This window comes from Physcomitrium patens, chromosome 8 (assembly GCF_059467195.1).
Source record: "Physcomitrium patens ecotype Gransden chromosome 8, ASM5946719v1, whole genome shotgun sequence".
NCBI classification, from domain to species: domain Eukaryota; kingdom Viridiplantae; phylum Streptophyta; class Bryopsida; order Funariales; family Funariaceae; genus Physcomitrium; species Physcomitrium patens.
In genome coordinates, this window is record NC_143417.1 from 2,592,793 (window position 1) to 2,613,332 (window position 20,540).

General features: G+C 35.9%; 1 protein-coding gene across 6 annotated transcripts; it reads left to right on the forward strand.

Moving 5' to 3' along the window:
* Nucleotides 1–469: 469 nt before the first annotated feature.
* Nucleotides 470–5,730, forward strand: LOC112286033 (AT-hook motif nuclear-localized protein 7). 6 transcript variants are annotated; one of them, XM_024527540.3, is made up of 8 exons: nt 470–915; nt 2,067–2,252; nt 2,960–3,484; nt 3,659–3,723; nt 3,885–4,016; nt 4,244–4,408; nt 4,560–4,725; nt 4,887–5,730. In XM_024527540.3, the coding sequence occupies exons 3-8, from the start codon at nt 2,962–2,964 to the stop codon at nt 5,051–5,053; spliced, it is 1,218 nt and encodes a 405-aa protein (XP_024383308.1). In that variant the 5' UTR covers nt 470–915; nt 2,067–2,252; nt 2,960–2,961; the 3' UTR covers nt 5,054–5,730. The 6 variants fall into 6 exon arrangements, with proteins under 6 accessions (XP_024383308.1, XP_090108460.1, XP_024383306.1 ...); XM_090252334.1 differs by having other exon boundaries at nt 533–915; nt 2,031–2,252; XM_024527538.3 differs by lacking the exon at nt 2,067–2,252 and adding an exon at nt 2,031–2,066 and having other exon boundaries at nt 628–915.
* Nucleotides 5,731–20,540: the final 14,810 nt, after the last annotated feature.

The window sequence follows — 20,540 nt, forward strand, 5'->3', positions numbered from 1 at the left end:
TTTCTAAAAATAAGAAGTATCCAATCAATTTTAACATTCACATGTGAAGTGTCCCCTCGCAAGAAAAGTGAGTCCAAGGAATTAAAAAGCTTCAAATTCAGGAACAGAAATTCAAACAAAGGGTTCACAACTTTGCAAACCTCCGCAGATTTAAACCTAATTCATGTCTTATTCCCTACACAATACACTGATAAAAATAAGAAGATTGTGACGAATCTAAGTCTCCATGAAGATCTACATGTTGATCTAGCATTCGAAACAGTCGCAAAATGTTCTCTATGTGAACATGTACCGACCTCCCGTCTTAAATGTCCCAGAAGCTAAGGAAAGAGAGTCCTTGGAGAGAATGCACGGGGCTAGAAAGAGAATTCGAGTTTCGTTACTTTTACGACGACGACGACGAGAATGACGGAGTCACGAAAAGAAGAAGAGAAGGGAAAAGGGAAAGGACAAGGGGGAAAGGGGGGAAAGAGAGGAAGGGGGAGTTGTGACTGGGAGCTGCGCGGCGTCAAAGGAAGTTAAGAGCCCAAATCGCGGACTCTGCGTCGCGCACCACTGCTGAGACACACACACACACACCGAGGAAGGGAGAAAGCGAGAGAGAGGCGAGGTGTATCAGCTACTTCCCCCCTCCCTCGCCCCCTCGCTACCCTCCCTCCCTCCCGCGCAGGCAGGCAGGCAGGCAGGCAGGCAAGCAGGCAGTCCAGGCACGAAGGCAGGGAGGCTTGTTTTCGTTGTTGGCGAGGGGACAACTTCCTGCTGCAAAAAAATAATCCTTCATGGCAGTCGTTTTGCTGTCCAGCTGCGTTTTCCTGAGCAATTGAATCGTCTCCTCTCCCACTGTCGCTCGGTGCCGTGCGATATTCATCAAATACCTGGAGCTAAGAGGAGGAGGAAGCGGGCAGGAAGGGAAGGGTAAGGTCCATCTAGTTTTGTTAGGAAAACCGTTTGTCAATCCAAGCTTGTAGCAATCCAGAAGCTGACGCACATTTTCGGTTTAGCTAAAGAAGTCGACAGTGGAACTCAAGGATGTTCGCAGATTGAGGGTCGAGTAGACTCGGGGAGAGGTACAGAGCTGGGCCAGGTGTTGAATCGCCGTCACCATTTCCGCCGTCGCGACTCTTCATTTTTGGTTTTTTGGTTTTTGGTTTTTGGTTTTTTTGGCGGCGACGCGATGTTGTTAGGCGACGGGGAAAATCTCGGGCGTCTAGGTTTGCGAGGCTGGCTGATGCGGTCGCCCTCGCCCTTGTCGAATTGCAGCGGGATCAGGCGGTTTGGCCTGTTCGGTGTCTAGGCGAGGTTCTCTGAAACTAGGTCTACAGCAGAGACGGGAGAGATGATTGAGGAGGAGCTTTCTCAATATGCGTGAGGAATCTGCTGGCTGCCTAGCCATTTTCCGAGACTTACCTTCTTCCAGGAGATTGCTTGCTGTGGACGTCTTCCTCATTGTGTTGAATCCAAGCCCATCCCCAGACTGGACGGGTGTTTAGCAGATTTCTTGTTCTACAGCAGCGACGCTGTTCTCGCTCGCGCAATGTTTAGTATCAGGCTCGTCAACTGTGGAGGAGAGCTATTTTAGCTTCATTCCACTCTTTGTCTTGCTCTTCCGTCGGGAATGTCTAAAACCCTGAGCAAGTCGTCCAGCGTTCTCGTGGACTAGGACTTGTGCTCATTGAAGTTCAAACTCATACTATAAACTTCAATTCAGATGTGCTCGAATGACTACTGATCCAGGAGTTTTCAGTGACGCCTGCGACTGTTCAAGTAGGACTACTATGTCGAGCTGGAGACACGATCTTTGTGATCCATATAGAATGCCTCCACAATCGCTTCAACGCATGGCGCATGAGCAGAACAAATAAGTGAAACTACAACATTTATACAGCTGCTGTATTTTTTAGAGGTTTCACTGATGGAGTTGTTGAGGTGTTTTCGAGGACTAGTGTAGGGACGGAGGTTCCAAAGGGACAGTGTCACTGCCTGCTATCCACACTCATTGTTAATCTATTCGTGTTGGTTTTGGTGGTCAGTTTCGGAGACGATGACGACGGAACTTCTGCTGACAGGTATATTCTCAGCATCAACCGAGGCTGTCTATAGAAGCTTGAAATGCAGCCCGCGGGGTTGAAGGAGCCAGCAGTACTGGTCTTTCAAGCAGTCTAGGAAATGCGCATCTGGTAGCGACACTGGGCATAGGAGGGAAGCACACTGTTTCGACATTATTTGAAGTATTAAACAGCTGACGTGAACAAGTAAGTGAATAAGAGCCTAGGAGGGCATGGTGTCCTTAGACTTAAGGGCAAGGCTTGGGGAGAGTGGGCTCTTGCTTAGATCAGAAACTTATGCACAAAGTATCCAACATCTACATTTCAATTTACTTCCATGCAGTACTAAATCGTTCAAATCCTTTGAAAAGAGGGAATTAGTTGAGAGCGTAACTCTCTTAGAGCATGTGATCGCATGGGTGAACCTCATCTGTATTATTCATCACGAGCCGGACTAAGAAGAGTACATTTGCACAAGCGTGTGCTTTCTGACGTTCCCCGCGTCTGTTTTGTCGAAGTTTCACTTTTCCTCGTAGATATTTGCGTTTTGTGCAAGTTTGTCTCAGGAATCTCTCTCTAATGCGTCCGAAGTACGAAAAGGCGCGGTTCGAATTTTGCGCTCTCTACCTCTCTCTCGCGCGCTCTTCCAAGGACTTGAAATACTAGTGACAAGGCATAGCATTTTCCGTGAAAAGCCTTTCCTACGATTCTACTACTCATCAAGAGCTACACGAACCGCCCAATTTCTTCGATTTGATTGGATAGATTAATGTGAACGAGTTGCAAACATGCCGTGTGCACGGAATACAAATGCTTGCGCGTCTTTTCTTCGTAGGAAGCGCGGCGAATCGCAGCAGACATTATTCATTGATTCAGCTTAATGAATTTTTTTTGAATCTTGTTTTTTATGGTAGGAATGCAGGATTCAGCTGAGTTTTTGCAACACACAGGGGGTGGAGGCATGAGCAGGAGCCCCCACGGTGGAGGGATGGCGGGTGTACCCAGTCAAGGGTTGCACACACCAATAGCTATTCGACCTCCACCACCGCCATCACCCGGTATTACCCCATCACAGGGTGGCACTCCAGGCATTAGCAGCGCTGTGCCGAATAGTAGCCCGTCCGGTCCTCTTCCAATCATGGCTGTGGCTCCTCCGTCAAGCGCAGGAATGAGCATGGCTATGGTTGGCCCGATTGCTGGGGATGAAAGCAGGAGTGGTAGTGCGGCTGCGACTGCCACTGGGCCTGAACAGTCTCTCAAGAGGAAGAGAGGGAGGCCTCGTAAATTTTCTACTGGTGAATCTTCACCAATTCCTAGTGGTGCTTATCCCGTGTTTCCAGCGCTAATGCCTGGCTCATCATCGCCGTACACGCCCTCTGAAAAGCGAGGAAGAGGTCGCTCACAGTTTTCTGGGAAGAATCAGCAATTAGCTGCTCTAGGTGGGACATCTCGGTAGGATGATGCGCTAGGTTTTTTGGTTCTTCGAGTTCATGAGTCGAATACTATTTGTTTCTATTTTTCTTTTGTAGGGTTTTGTTTTGTTTCTTCTTCTTTTTCTTTTTCCTCTAGCATGCTGTTATAATCAATGCTAACGACGGTTATTCTCATCTCAGGGGTTGTTCTAGCGGGTACAGGACAAGGTTTTACGCCTCACATTCTGACTGTGAATACGGGAGAGGTAGATGTTCGTTTTTTTGTCATCTTTGTGAATCATCTCTTTTCGATATTTGGGCATATTGGATTTAATTGTAAGTGTTCAGATTACTTGTGGTTAAATCAATCCGTTTGTTACTGAACCTGGGAAAGTTATTCACAATTGTTCTTTTGTGTCTGCTTCAGGATGTCGCCACAAAAATCATGCAATTTGCTCAGCATGGTCCACGCGCAATGTGTGTATTGTCAGCCAACGGTGCTATTTCCAATGTAACCTTACGCCAGCAGTCATCATCAGGAGGCACTGTGACTTATGAGGTACGATTTCAATCTCATGTTCTATAGCTTGAAGTATAAATAACAGAAGGTAATTTGTTTTTGACATACACTGTTGAACAATCCGGCAAGTTATCTAGCTCACCTCATCTTCCAAAATTATCAGACATCTGATTTAAGTCGAGCTGTAGCAATAGAGGTGTGCCTTCAGATTTGCCATGTATTACCGATGTTCTAATCAAACTATGGATTTGCATTTGGGCATCCAGGGGCGCTATGAGATACTTTCTTTGTCAGGTTCGTATCTACCCACGGATCTTGGTGGTGGCGCGCGGCAACGGACAGGGGGCTTGAGTGTCTCTTTGGCAGGTATTGATGGGGGTGTGATTGGTGGCGGTGTTGCTGGAATGCTCACTGCAGCCTCTCCCATACAGGTATCCGACATCTATCTGGTCCCATAAGTTAGGTCGCGATTCATACTGAGCTAGGCAACTTGCTTGTTTGTTTGGCGTCCGCTTCATGTGGTGTGTTTACATTAGCACAGCTTGATGGTTGTATCATTTTCACCTGGTGTGCAATATGCAGGTGGTTGTAGGGAGTTTCCTTTCTGATACTTTTAGAAATAAACCAAGACCCGACTCTCCATTCAGCGCCGCACTTGGAAGGTCACCTGGAGTTGGATCACCTCTTGGATCCTTTTCTGGAACTCCGCGTCCTACACCACCGAGACCTGAACCCAAACCAAGTCCAGGTGCATACTATTGCACCAGGAGTTTGTTCCCTTGTATCTATCTACCTGAAATAGCATGTTTTTCATAATGATGAATTGGATGATTCTTGGTTTCATGCATGAGATCTCGTCAGCAGTTCCTTTTTCCAAAACTAATTTCATTGGTTCTACTATGGGTGCAGCATCTGGTCCTCAGCAAGCATCGCCTGATACTCCAACTGGTCAATCGTCCGTGCAGAGGCCGCAAGCCATGAGTATCTTCCAACCGACAACTTGGCAGTTTCCACTGGTCCCAGGAGATGGTCGGAAGACTGATATCAACATCTCCTTGCCAGATGGATTCAGTTGAGTTGAAAAGGACAGAATGACTAGTTTCTTGCTGTTTCCGACTGGGACCTATACAACATCCACACAACTTTTTGGTCTTCCCTTTCCTAAAAGGAAATGGGTTTGTTGCAGTACCGAGCACTAGTGAACATACATGATCTTCTTGCTGATCTGGTTGACTGTTAGAGATCAGCCAGGCTTTCACAGATCCAACAGTCCCCACCGCTGGCATCATTGCACAGCTGATGGAAAGATGTCTAAAAGCATTGCTTTGGGATAAAAGAGGAAGGGGTAATTTCTAATTTGAAAATTTTCATAACAAGCTCTCTGTGAATACGACGTTTGAGTTAATTGAAGACGAAACAAGTGGGTGGAATCGTAGAGTTGGTCCCTAAGGTGAGCTTTCATGTATTGGTCTAGCTGAGGACACCATTATTAGTTTGAATTCCTATCCACCAGCTGTAGCTTTACATCTGTTTGAACATTCGACCATAGACAGATATTTATTTATGCAACTTTCTTCAATGGGGGTTGTATTTTTGAGGATTATCATGCCATTCAAGGCATATCTAGCAGGACCTAGTCTCGAGATAGTTCGTGTAATGCTGAACTATGCTTGGACCATGTAGAGATTGGCCGGAAAGTCGTATACAGTTGGCTTCAATTTCCTTTTGCAGTTAAAGGATTTTTTTAGTTCCATTATTATCTTATATGAATGGTTCCATTTGTCGCTGAATTTGAGCAAGTCGTTATGTAGACAAAACGGCCATGGCGCGTCTTTCACTACTTCTCCACTGCAATTTGCAACGAGTTGGCATTGTGTGGAATCTGACACCCCGACAAGTTCGTTTCGTAGTGTTCGACCCGCTTCGGTTGACTTGTATATTCCTGAAACGTCATTTTTTCTGGGACGATTCCTGGACAAAAAGATGCGTTTTGTCAGTAGTTCACTGTATTTATGTTCAGTTACATTTGTCAAACATAACACTATCCTGCGTATCATATTATATATTTGATGGAATTCACTTGTTCTGCATGGTTCGTTTCGATAGGTGTTTGAGCCCGGAACTTCCTGGAACGCTATCATTTGACAGGGAAGAACTGCGTTGATGACAATTAGGTGAATGATGGAGGCTGCACATGAGCAATTGAGCGTAAATGCCCAGACACAAGTCTCTGACAAATAAATTGATGCTTATGAGAAGGAATAGCGCAACGCTTCAAAAGACACCAGAGAATCTTTCGAGTCCTGTCAGTGGCTAGTACAGTCGATATTCTCATATCAGGATTACTCGAGTCGCGACCGACATTCACAAGAGTACTGTTTGGTGCTTCATTAACACACAACTGGAGTAACTCCCTCAGTAGCCGTAATGGTAACCTGATGCACATCTCTGTTTACTGTACACCTTGTCAATGATGGGATGGTACTCACATGAGAGAGAGAGAGAGAGAGAAGAGACTTACGGGCCAGAGGAAACCGTTAAGTTGGAAGCACATCGACAAAGTACGTTTCAAAGTTTTAGTGCGCTCCATCAGTGCACTCCATCATTTTCTGCAATTTCTTTTGTTTACCAGGAATGTATTAGTAGTCTTCTCCAGTTGAATCTGAAGCTACCGGAATGGCTTGTCCATTCGATCGTTCACCTAACATGCAAAAACACTTCGACTAGTCCTCGTTTCTATAAACATTTATTCACCGTAATCTCTAGCTTTAGATTAATTCTCCGGCTCTTAACGTGCATGTAATTAGGTCGATAATTGGGGCTAAAGATAATTTAGCAGAGTTTTAATCGAAATTATTAATCTCAAGTCCTTTAGGTCGTCAACGTGCCAGGTGGATTTCGACCATATCAAAAACAAAGGGAAAGCATTCGTCCTCGTTCCTGTTGTCCTTAGTATCTCGGTAGACAACGTAGTTGACAATGTACAATCTCCTCCCGCAGTCGACATTTACTTCAAGTGCTTGCCGGCTGCGTGTCGTTATGTCAATAACTGCGCTGGTCTGGCGGGCGCAGCTCGTGGATGGAGGAAAATTCTCGCACCTGACTTAGATGACTTCAAGCAACTCACGCCGCGTTTTGACTAAGTCCGAACCGCCGCTATTTCTCAATTCGCAAGGGTTAAGAAACGACACGCTCTGCTTCTTTAACTATCTACAGTGAATGCTAGTAGTTTCTCTGCCACTCGAGAGCCACCGAACCCCTCAATCTCGAATCGTGAATCCTAATGTGTTAAGGAAATCCCTGGCAAATCCAAAAGGATTACTAAACCTCGCGGACACGACGCATCCCCAGAGGCACACAAAACACGGCGATGGCGACGATGTCAAATAACCAGAACCACAAAATTCAAGGTCCGCGTGAATGAGAAGACCTTGAGCTTTTAAACTTTTACTTTTTTGGGATCAAAGCGGAAAGTCGATTGCAGGAGTCTCTTTAAAAGGTTAACAGGCGTTGTGGAACAATTTTTTTTTATATTTCTGCAATGATTTAATGTCTCCAACATTTAAAATTTGAAAAACAACAGTTGTCTGCATACAAATAAATAAATAAATATATGTATGTTTGTACAGAAAATCCTGCTCCAAAGATTTTTGTGTACAATATTAATGATTCTTTGTTTAATTATTTAATGATATATTATGTTATGTTTTATTTATTTATTTATTTATTATGTTAATCCTTGATTTTTGAAAATTATCCCTTCCTTCTGCCTAAGTCCTATTATATTTTATCCCCTCATTTATTTTTTAAATGAAAAATGAAAAAATGCATAATATAACATCTAATGCAATTGTTCAATATTTATGTACTAATATTACTTTGATGTTAATTCTTGTATAGAATAATAAAATACAAAGCTTACGTACATTATTGAAGTATAAAATTTCCATCTTATTATTGGTCATATCTTTAAATTCATTCAATAAATTCTTTGAATTTATAACCTATGAATCTTGTTATAACAAATGTTAAAGTTCATAAATCAAAAACCTCTAATACTTAAAATATTTGTTAATAATTTATTAAATAAATCAAATAAAATAACTACAGAATTGTTGTTGTAGATGATGTATGGAATAAAATATTATGTACTAAACATATAATATGACATAATATATTTAAACATAAAATATTATAAGACTAAATATAATAATGATAATAATAATAATAATATTATTTTAAATTCAAAATAATATATTACCTTGAGATAATTAAGTTCTAGCATATATAATATATAATATTAAATAATACTAAAACTTATACTTAATATTAATTCAATCTATGCAATTATCAAATAAATATATATGAATCATATCATGTAAAAACTCCTCTCCAATATAATATTTATTTATAAAAATTCTAAATTATAGAGTATTACGAGTAAAACATATTTTATAATTTTTTCTAAATAAATATACTAAGTATCCATCTATTTATTAATTTTAACTATAAATTAATTATTAATTAATATTAAATATCTATATATAATATGCTTAATTTTAAAATATGAATATTTAAATTAATTATTTCTATCCCTAAATATAAAAAATATATAAAAAATAATTTGATAAATTTACTAGCTAATTATAGAAACCTAACCTTATATTTAATTTAATTGTAATTTTTTTATAGATGATTCTGATTATTAAATAATCATATTTATAACTTGTTTTTCTAATATTTTTTAAAAATTAATATATATCATATTTTTAATTAAAAGAATAAAACTATTCCGTATAAGTGGTAATACGAATTTCTTCAATGATTATTGTTAAAATGTTTTTGGTACTCTATTGAGTTTTTCTTAAAAAAATATTCTATATAGAAAATTTGTTCAAATATAAGTAATCTATTTATAATTTGGTATTATTGATAATTTATTGGAATTTGCAATAAAACATCTTCAAGAAACCAATATATTGAAGATTGCAGGTTCCAATTCAGTAAATATCAAATGAATACACATAGTAAGTTATGATGTCTCATTTTTTTCAATCTAGATTATATATATATATATATATATAGGTATAGGATTTATGCTTGGTATAATTAATTACTCGATATATACATAAAATTTGGTGAAGATTTTATATATTTTTCAATGTAAATCTATAAAAATTTGATTGATACGTCTGATTTGAATAAATCAAATATTTGTATACCAAAAGATTTTAATAAAAAGTGAATTTTCAGTGTTAATTTAATTTTTAATTTATTACAATCAATACTTAAAATGATTGGATAAGTTTTTGTAATGTTGTTGAATGTGTGGAAATTATCTATTTCCAGATGATTTTCCTTCCAGTTTCATAACAATCCTTATAGTTGTTGTTGTTTATTTTATTTTATTTCCTTTTTATTCCACAATAAGGAAGGAAATGTTTGACTGTAGGCTAATAAAGTAGATTTCATATGAAAACTTAACTAATTATTTTAAATTATTAATTAAAATATAAACATATATATATATATATATATATATAATTATGGATGTCTAAACATATATATTTTAAAAATCAGATTAGGACTCAATACAAATAATATTTTGATTTTTGTGCTTTAAGTTATGAGAATGATAATGAACAAAAACTATTTTTTTGTAATTAAGAAAAATTACTTTTATAAGTAAACATGATGTTTTTTAAGTCTTCATATATATATATATATATATATATATATGTTTTCACCATTTATTTCTTTTACTGATGTTAAACTATATAAATAATTTTATATAAAAATTCACATGTAATTTTTTGTCATTTTAATAGTTTTTTATATTGTTTTTTTAAACTGATTTTTTTATAATTGTAGAAGGGATAGAAATTTGTTTTTGTAAGATATTGATAAAATAGATTAGTCATTCTTAAGATAATCAATTTAATAAGAGGGGTGATTGAATTAATTGTAATGAATGATTAAATAAGGAATGACGGTTACAATCTGGAATTTCAAAAGTAAAGCATAAGTAAGTTGAAGAAGATATTGTAAGGGCCAGACTATGATAGTCATGAGCCGGGGTATGCTTGGTGCTACCTCTTTGTTTCTTTGTTGTTGAAGAGTAATGGATAGTTTCTGAATACTGAGAAGTGAATCTGTGGAATAAATCAAAGATTGATTTATGAGTTATTGATTATGTAATTGGAATACTATGTGATTAAATTATATGAGAAGTTATTGGAAGTTTGATTATGGATGGAAGATTATGATTATTATATATTGAGAGTTGTAAGTATTTCAACAGAAGAAGTTTGTCATTACAAAAATTGTGTGAATCCAGATTGGTTGGAGTGAAGTCTATTATTTTTGATGTTGAATGGAATTGATGTGTTTTGAGCGATCTTTTGAGAGTGTAAGGTTGCACATTGTTGTTATCAGTAGATGAAGGAATATTGTTATGGAAAAAAAGTATTGTAGTATTTCTTGGTATTTTAATACTTCAAATTATGGTTAATTGTGTGACCCTAATGTATAAGCTCATGCAATAGTCTTTCCATGTATTCAAACCCCCCTCTACAGGTTTATTCTGAAAGAAATTTGTAGATTAAGTAAAATAATAACTATATTTTGGCATCCCTGACGGAGAACAACAATAGTATTGAGAATTAGGAATCAATGGCTGAACGAGTAGTTTTGGATGTTGCGCAAAGAGGTATAAAATTGAAATTGGTTCGAAAGTGAAGAAAATTGTGTAGTTTGATAGAAAACAGGATGAAAATTCAGCAGTATATAATGAAAGATTACGATTATTAAGAATGAGAATGTTGCAGTTAAAAAAATATGCTAGTCGAAAGAAAGAGAAGAGAAAGCGCTATCGTCTTGTAATACGACTATATGGTGAAAATATAAATGAAAAAGATATTATTAATATTTAGTCATCTTCGATGTTAGAAACAGTGGCCAATTCCAGTGCCAATTCTTAGGGTAAGTTAATGTCACTCTACCGGCGTCATCAAATCAAGTACCCTCTTTACCAATGGGACAACCAAGATCATTTTCCAACCCTACATGGAACAAGCCTTGTAGGTATATGTTGGTGGAGACACTCAATATGCATGATGGGGGTATAGGAAGATCACTTCGTCATTTCTATTGCAGACAAGTTGGTCATTATGCTAGTGAATGTTCTAATCTTGAAGCCAATAATGATTACGCGCCAGTGTATAGGAATTGTAAGAAGTCAAGGCATACTTATCAGCAATATAATGCTCTATCTAATTTCAATAAACGGGATCAGCAGATCTAAAGCTAAGAAAAAATTGAGGAGATAAATCAAGGTTGTTAAGATTCTTCAATAAATCGGATGGAATGAGTCCAAGCCATTCTTACCAGGAGTTGACAAAAAGAGAAAGGATCAATTCAATATTCGGATGAGTTTGATGTGAAGGGCCAATTTGACCTAATTACGGGGACATCTAATCTATGTCCTGGTATGGGTCTCTTATTCAGTATGAGACTTGAATTGGTTGGGCAACCCAATGAGGTCCCGAATACGGAGGCTTTGGTTCCATTTCAAGCTGTTCCATTCTCTATGTCGTTTTAGGAGAAACGTCTTTTCTATGGAAAGATCCTCTTAAAGATAGGAATTTTGGGGAAGCACTGTTGGCTGTTCCAATTCGGAGTCTAGGGCGGAAAAAAATGGGACTACACGGAATTAAAAGGAAAGAGAGGATAAGGAAAGGGGGCATTTAGAGAATCAAGATTTTGGGGTCGGAGAGCTAGCTTCAAGCTCCTTCGAAAGGTATAGAATTCGGTTTCATAGGATTTGGAAGGACTTTGGCAATCGTTGCTGAAAGTCAGTGTTTGTATTGGTGATTTGGATATTTTTGCAATAAATTTAAGGCTGGTACTCTTGACTGTTTTGTAAAATTAGAGAAACTTCTATGGTTGAAATTTAGAAGTATCTAGAGGGTTGAGTATGTCGAGTGCATGCAAAAGTTTATGTTAATCTGACAGAACAGATAGAGGATATTTGACCATTAGTGTAAAGAAGTATCGGAAGTTAGTAGATTGGGGTTGTTTAGGGTTCTTATAATATCTGGAGATCTACCTGCTAGAATAAGGTGACTTTTGGCGTGGTAAGTTGAGGACTTGTAGGCGGCAGTTAAGATACATCAGTGTGGATTTACGGTATTTTTTTGCAACCTGTAAGTTAGATTGGATTGAAACTTCTTGAGCATTTAGAAGGCTTGCAAAGACACTAGTGGTAGAAGTTTACAACAATCGGATGGTCAGATTGAGAATTTCAGCTTATCGAGGCTTGCTATCTAGGATTAGGGTTAAAAATAAAATAAAATAATATAAAAAAAATAACAAAAGATTTTATACTTATAATATCTTGAAGTTATTAAAAATAGTATTTCTAAGAATTTTATATTGGAATTAAGCTTTTATATTGAAATCCGAAAAAATTTGTATTTAGATGGTTGAAATCTACTAGCTTATCTGGAAACTTTCAAAACATTGTTTTATCTTCCACCGCCAAACATCCGATGCATTCTCAAGCAAGATAGCACGTAATACGACATAAGTGGTGAACCTGACGTGAAAGCTTGAGGTGGAAGGTATTGGATTTTATTTATTTTCATATTATTTTATAAAGAACAAGAATAAAAATTTTGAAGGATCTTTGGAAGGAGCTTCAAGTGGAGCTTTTGGTGGAGTTTCTTCTAAACGATAGGATATGTATATGGATCCATCCATTGCTAGAATGTTTCATGCCTTATCATTATCTATGCAGCAACAACAAAGCAATGATCACAAAGAAGCTTTAGCAGCCAAAGCTTTGCAAGCAGTGGTCAATAAAATTGACCCGTTTGATGGAAGGAATATTTTAAAGTATTTAAGATGTTATATTCAGGAAATGGAATTAAATCAGGTTTCTGAGAAGAAGATGGTTGAATTATTTGGATTAGCTATGATACCGGAGATAAGAGAGCATATTACCTCAATTATGGAGCATTATAGAAATTCATGGAAGATTTTTTTGCATGCATTAAAAGACGAATATTTCTTGGAGGATATTAATTGTGTTACTAAGAAACTATTTTTAGAATAGATTGAGCGGCCTAATAAGAATTTCAAGCAACATAGCTACTAAGGAAATTTGAGAGGCAATCTTCTCAATTATCAAAAGTAAAAAAATTGACATTAGAGCCGAACAAGATTGAATTATTTCTTCAAGTTGCTGATGGAGAATTATAAGAGAAATTGGAGTTGCTTCTTCAAGACAAAGAAGAAGATGAAGGATTGACAACAAAGTGGAAAAATGTTGAAAATACGGTGGGTTTGCTTACAAAAAGAGAAAAGAGGAAGGATAAGAGTAATATTTCAAAAGTAGTACAAGCACCTAAAAATCCGGTATATACAATATGACCAACAATGCCTACTGTTCAACCTTCGACATCTTTATCAAAGAAAGGAGAGATGGAAATTGAAGAAATTATACGTGGAATGCGAGATCTTTAAATCAAATTGGCAAGACTTGAAGAAAATACTTCTATAAACAATTTGAAGAATGTTTCAAAACAAGGATATGTACAAAGATATATCTAGTGTGATGATGCTTCACATACTAGGAAGGATTGCAATGAATTTAATAATATGATATAGTAAGGAGTTATTTGTTGGAAAGATGGAAAGATTACATTAAAGGATACAGAGGATCTGTTTCAAATCAATTTTGGCAAAAGAGGTATGAGAGCATTGGTTCAAGATTATTTAACAGAACATGGAATAGCAACACAAGAGAGTGCAAGTTATGGTGCTAGAGTAGATGATGACTTTGGCGGAAGTATAGAAACTAGTAAATTTTAGGCTTCTGCCATTTTCACAATGCAAAAGGGAAAAATGCCTCGAGAAGCATTATTGAGGACTGCAGCTACAATATGAGGTGCAAGAGGTTGGGAAGATCTTGTTGTGTGTCTTTTAATTCATGCATATATTCCTAAGAGCCAATATGAAGCTTTGATGGAAGAAAAGAGACGAGGAAATTTTGATGATACAAGAGAAGAAAATTCTTCTAAAAGGCAGACTCGAGGAAACGAGGCTCGTGAGGTGGTTTCACAAGAATTGCCTATAAAGGATACATCAACATCATTTAAAGAAAAAACAAAAGAGACAAAAAAAAGGGTAAATCAATTGCTTATAAGTTACTTTCTGATATTGTAGCAGCAACGAATTTAAAAGGAGTGTTAGAAGAATGTATATTAAATGCTAAGATGGAATTCACATTGAAAGAAATTTTGGAAATTGCAAAGAAGGAGTTTTATGATGTTATCATTGACAGCATTAAGCAAAAGAGATAATTAATGGATGAAGCTAGAATGAATGATGCTATTGATGCAGGGTTATATAAAGATGAAGAAGAGATTGATAATGATTATAAGGAATCAAAAAATGAAAAGAATGGATAAAATCAATGAGTACATTTCAAAGATTATAGTGATAAAGAAATAGAAGCTTCAAGCCATTATACTCAGAAACATTGAATAAGGGTAACTATTGAAGTATTGGTAAAAGTAGGAGATATAGAAGAACCAATTGTTGCTTTAGTTGACCTTGGTTCTGAAATAAATCTTATGTCTAAGGATCTTTATAAGAAGCGGAAATAGCCAATTGATATAGAACATGGATGGGCAATACGAGCAACTAATAATACATGAGGCAAATTATATGGAGCTTGTCTAGATGTCAAAATTTGGATTGGAGATGTTGTGACAGAACAACATTTCTTTGTACAAGATACAACATCTTATCCATTGATTTTAGGACAACCTTATATTATGGCAACACAGATGGAAACAAAAGTACTTGACGATGGTTCTACTTATACAAGGGTACGTAGTGAAGATGGAAGGAAAACTATACAATTTTTGACAATACGTCCTAATCATGAATGGAATCAAGATAGGTTGAGGGAGAAACCATTGCCAATGATTGTTGAAGGATTTAAGGATTTTGGAGAAGTACCACTATAAAGTGGGATTATGGAGGTACAAAAGAGGAGGTACTCTCGCGAGATGAAGGTACCTTTGATGTGAGTTTTATTGGTATTTTTGAAAATAGAAATATTATGTATAAAAAAGTTGATGATTTTAAAAAAAAAGAAAGAAAAAGATTATATAGTATTGAAAGGAAATTACACAAGTTAGGGATATTAGAAGATGATGAGAAGATTTTAGGTGTTTATGAAGAAAATGGATTGGAAGATTCTTTAGAATTAATTGTATCTATTGGATTAGGGGATAATAATAAGATTGTAGAAATTCATTTGAGAGAGGTTTATTCTATACTTGAATCTTTTTAAGCACCAAAAGTTATTGTAGAGACAAAATATAAAATAGTAGATAAAAAAATAAAATCAGTTGTCAGACCTTTACCAGAAGATTCTAAGGAACAAATAAAAGAAGCATCAAAAGAATAGAATTTAAGAGATTCAAAGAAATTTGGACATCAGTTTACAAAGGAGACTTTTGAAGAATTGAAGATTGGATGTGACGGTTCTTTATTTCCAACAGAAATTGAATATTTAAAAAAAATGCTTGCGAAATAAGGTAAATCATTTACCTTTGGGTCTCGTGAAATAGGATGTGTAGATCCTAATGTTGTTGCTCCTATGGTTATCTTTATAGTACCTCATGTGCCTTAGAACTTAAGGCCAATTCTCGTGCTGAGGGCATATTTACGTAAATTGGTGAATGAAAATTTTGGAGCCTTCTTTTGCTCCATATTCTAATCATTGGTTTACGGTGCCTAAGAAAAATGGATTGTTATGTTTTATTCAAGATATGCAGCCAATGAATGGAGTAACTATAAGAAATGCAAGTATAGGATCTTTAATAGACGAGTTTGCAGAAGCATTTTTGGAAAGGGCAATTTATTCAATGGATGATTTATATTTGGGTTATGATCAATTTCAACTTACGTATGGGAGTAGAGATCTAACAACAATGAGAATGCCACTTGGATTGCTTAAAATGTGTACTCTCCCACAAGGTGCTACTAACTTAGCTGCACATATGATGAATGGGATGAGTAAGGTAGTAAGAGACTTCATTCCTAAAAAAACTATACCTTTATTAGATGATTTTCTTATCAAAGGATGTAAAGAAGGAGAAAAAGATGAAACTTTAGATGAGAGGGGGTGTCGCAAATATTTTGTTGATCATATACAAGATTGTGAAAAGATTTTAACTCAACTTGAAGAGGTTCATCTTATACTTTCAGGAGCAAAATCTACATTTGGAGTGCAGGAAGTTCTTATTGTTGGACATTTGTGTGGGTTTTATGGGAGAAAGCCAGATCCAACCAAAGTTGATGCAATTAGAAGAATGAAAGATTCATGTGACTCTTTAACGGAAGTACGCAGGTTTTTAAGGGCTTGTGTATTTTATCGTATATGGATTCTTCATTATGCTCATGTAGCAGATCTATTGTATGAATTATTACGTAAGGATTATCGATTTAAATGGAAAAGAAAGCATACTGAAGCAATGCAAAAGCTAAAGGTGTTATTGATGGCACCTCCAATTTTAAGAAAAAATGATTATGACTGTAATAGACAAGTAATTCTTATTGTGGATACTATTCCTATTGCTATTGGATGAGTTGTGGATCAAGTTGATTCAAGTGAAAATAGATTTTCAGTTTGATTTGGAACTAAAATTTTAAGTATTCACCAACGTGCATATTCGCAAGTCAAAAGAGAACTTTGGAAAGTTGTTTTGGCTATGAAAGCTTAAAATGATTACTTGATTGGTGCAACACTAGTAATTGAAACGGATTGCTTGCCATTGCTTGGAATGATTATTAATTATTCAACATCGGATATTGTAATGTTAAGATGGATTCCTTATATTAAGTCATTAAATCTGGAATTTAAGTATGTTGCTAGAAAGGACAATTTTGTAATAGATATGCTATCTAAAATAAGATATGAAAGAGAAGACGAAATGGCTGAAGACATTAATGATGTTGGATCAAAATTCTATTCAGTATCAAATCTTAACAAAGAAGATAAGCTATTTTTGAAGAATTTTATGAAAGAGAATTATTAGATATTGGTCATTACTTGAATACCTTGACTAAATAAGAAAAATGGTCTATAAAAAAATTTAAACAAATAAGAAAAAAAAACATATGAATTTTTGCTTTAAGAAGGATTCTTATAGAAGAGACCAAAGAAAGGAATTGGAATGCCACAAAGAGTGATAGGCAATAAAGAAGAGAAATTTTTTTTATTAAAGGGGTTTCATGATAGTTTATGGGCAGGACATAGAGGAATTTGGGCTACTTTTGCTAAACTTAAGGAAAAATTTTGGTGGAGAAATATGTATCAAGATGTGCTCTTATTTATAGAATCATGTGAAATTTGTCAAGCGTATTCTAATATACGACATTGAGATGGTCTTCATCCTACATATCCTCTTGTTATTCATTTTAAATGGGTTGTCGATTTGGTTATTATGCCAATCGGGTCATGGCAAATGAGATATTTGGTCTTAGCTCGTGAAGATTTATCAAATCAATTAGAAGGAAGAACATTGAGAACAAAAACTAGAGAAGAAATTTGTAGATTTATGCTTGAAGAATTTATTTGCTACTACGGATATATAGGAAAGATCACTGCAGATCATGGAGAATTAAATGCACAAGAAGATTGTGAATTCTTTGAAAGATGTGGAATTAAACTATCACTAACTACTACTTATAATCCTGAAGGAAATGCAAAAAGTGAACGTGGTTATCTACCGATTGTGAAAGCATTAATTAAAGCTTGTGATGAGAAGATTAGAGAATGGCTATGAATTTTGTCATTTGAATTATGGGCTGATCGAGCAACTCATAGCTCAGTAACGAGATATATGCCTATTAAGCTTATAACATGTCAAAAACTAATTATGCCAATTGAAGGAAAAATACCTACTTGGAGTGTGCTACCATGGAAAGATGGATTGATAAGAGAAGAACTTTTAACTATTAGAATTCAACAATTAGAGTAAAGATCAGAAGATGTGCAAGTAGCATTAGAAAGGTCAAAAAGAACAAGGTTACAAAACAAGATACAATTTGATAAGCAACATGGATTGAAGCCTAAAGTAATTGAAGAAGGTGATTGGATTTTGGTCTATGATAGTAGCGTAGACAATCAACATAGTACTTTAAAGAAGTTTTCTAAATAATGGTTTGGACCGTATGTGGTAACAACTGTTCATGATAATGCAACTTATTTATTGTGGGAGTTAGATGGAATAAGGTTAAAAATACCAATTACAGAGAAGCGAGTAAAAATATTTAAACAAAGACATTTAGAAATAAATATAGAAGACCTTGGTGAAGATATAGATATTCCTCAACATGAAGATAAATTTGACATGGATAGCAAAAATGATGAAGAGAATTTGGACGAAGCCTTGGAGAACGTATTATGAATCAAAAAATAACTAGGTTATTTGGTACATACCAGAGGATGCACAAGTTCAGAGGGGGTGGATGTCCTATTGTAACACGACTATATGGTGAAAATATAAATAAAAAAGATATTATTAATATTTAGTCATCTTCGATGTTAGAAACAGTGGCCAATTCTAGTGCCAATTCTTAGGGTCAGTTAATATCACTCTATCGACGTCATCAAATCAAGTACCCTCTTTACCAATGGGACAACGAAGATCATTTTCCAACCCTACATGGAACAAGCCTTATAGGTATATGTTGGTGGAGACACCCAATATGTATGATGGAGGTATATGAAGATCACTTCGTCGTTTCTATTGCAGACAAGTTGGTCATTATGCTAGTGAATGTTCCAATCTCGAAGCCAATAATGATTACTCGCCAGTGTGTAGGAATTGCAAGAAGTTGAGGCATACTTATCAACAATGTAATGCTCTATCCAATTTCAATAAACGGGATCAGCAGATCTAAAGCTAAGAAAAAATTGAGGAGATAAATCAAGGTTGTTAAGATTCTTCGATAAATCGGATGGAATGAGTCCAAGCCGTTCTTACCAAGAGTCGATAAAAGGAGAAAGGATCAATTCAATATTCAGATGAATTTGATGTGAAGGACTAATTTGACCTAATTATGGGGACATCTAATCTAGGTCCTGGTATGGATCTTTTACCCAGTATGAGACCTGAATTGGTTGAAAAATCCAATGAAGTCCCGAATACGGAGGCTTTGGTTCCATTTCAAGCTGTTCCATTTTCTATGTCGTTTTAGGAGAAACGTCCTTTCTATAGAAAGATCCTCTTAAAGATAGGAATTTTGGAGAAGTGCCATCGATTGTTCCAATTCGGAGTCTAGGGCGGGAAAAAATGGGACTACACGGAGTTAAAAGGGAGGAGAGGATAAGGAAAGGGGGCATTTGGAGAATCAGGATTTCGAGGTTGGAGAGCTAGCTTCAAGCTCCTTCGAAAGGTATAGAATTTGATTATTTTAGGATTTGAAAGGACTTTGGCAATCGTTGCTGAAAGTCAGTGTTTGTATTGGTGATTTGGATATTTTTGTAATAAAGTTAAGGCTGGTACTCTTGACTGTCTTGTGAAATTAGAGAAACTTCTGCAGTTGAAATTTAGAGGTGTCTAGAGGGTTGAGTATGCCGAGTGCATGCAAAAGTTTATGTTAATCTGATAGAATAGATAGAGGATATTTAACCATTAGTATAAAGAAGTATTGGAAGTTAGCAGATTGGGGTTGTTTAGGGTTTTTGTAATATCTAGAGATCTACCTACTGGAATAAGGTAACTATTGGCGTAGTAAGTTGAAGACTTGTAGGTGGCGATTAAGATACATCAGTGTGGATTTATGGCATTTTTTTGCAACCTGTAAGTTAGATTGGATTGAAACTTCTTGAGCATTTAGAAGGCTTGCAAAGACACTAGTGGTAGAAGTTTATAACAATTGGACAGTCAGATTGAGAATTTCAGCTTACCGAAGCTCGCTATCTAGGGTTAGGATTGAAAATAAAATAAAATAAAATAAAAAATAAAAATAAAAATAATAAAATAAAATAAAATAAAATAAAATAATATTAATAAATAAAAACAAACAAATAACAAAAGACTTTGTGCTTATAATATCTTGAAGTTATTAAAAATAGTATTTCTAAGTATTTTGTATTGGAATTAAGCTTTTACATTGAAATCCGAAATAGTTTGTATTTAGATGGTTGAAACCCACTAGCCTATCTAGAAACTTTCAAAACATTGTTTTATCTTCCACAGCTAGACACTTGATTCATTTTCAAGCAAGATAGCATGTAATACGACATAAGTGGTGAACCCGACGTGAAAGCTTGAGGTGGAAGGTATTGGATTTTGTTTATTTTCATATTATTTTATAGAGAACAAGAATAAAAATTTTGAAGGATCTTTGGGAGGAGCTTCAAGTAGAGCTTGTAGTGGACTTTCTTCTAAAAGATAGGGTATGTACATGGATCCATCCATTGCTAGAATGTTTCAAGCCTTATCATTATCTATGCAAGAAGAACAAAGCAATGAT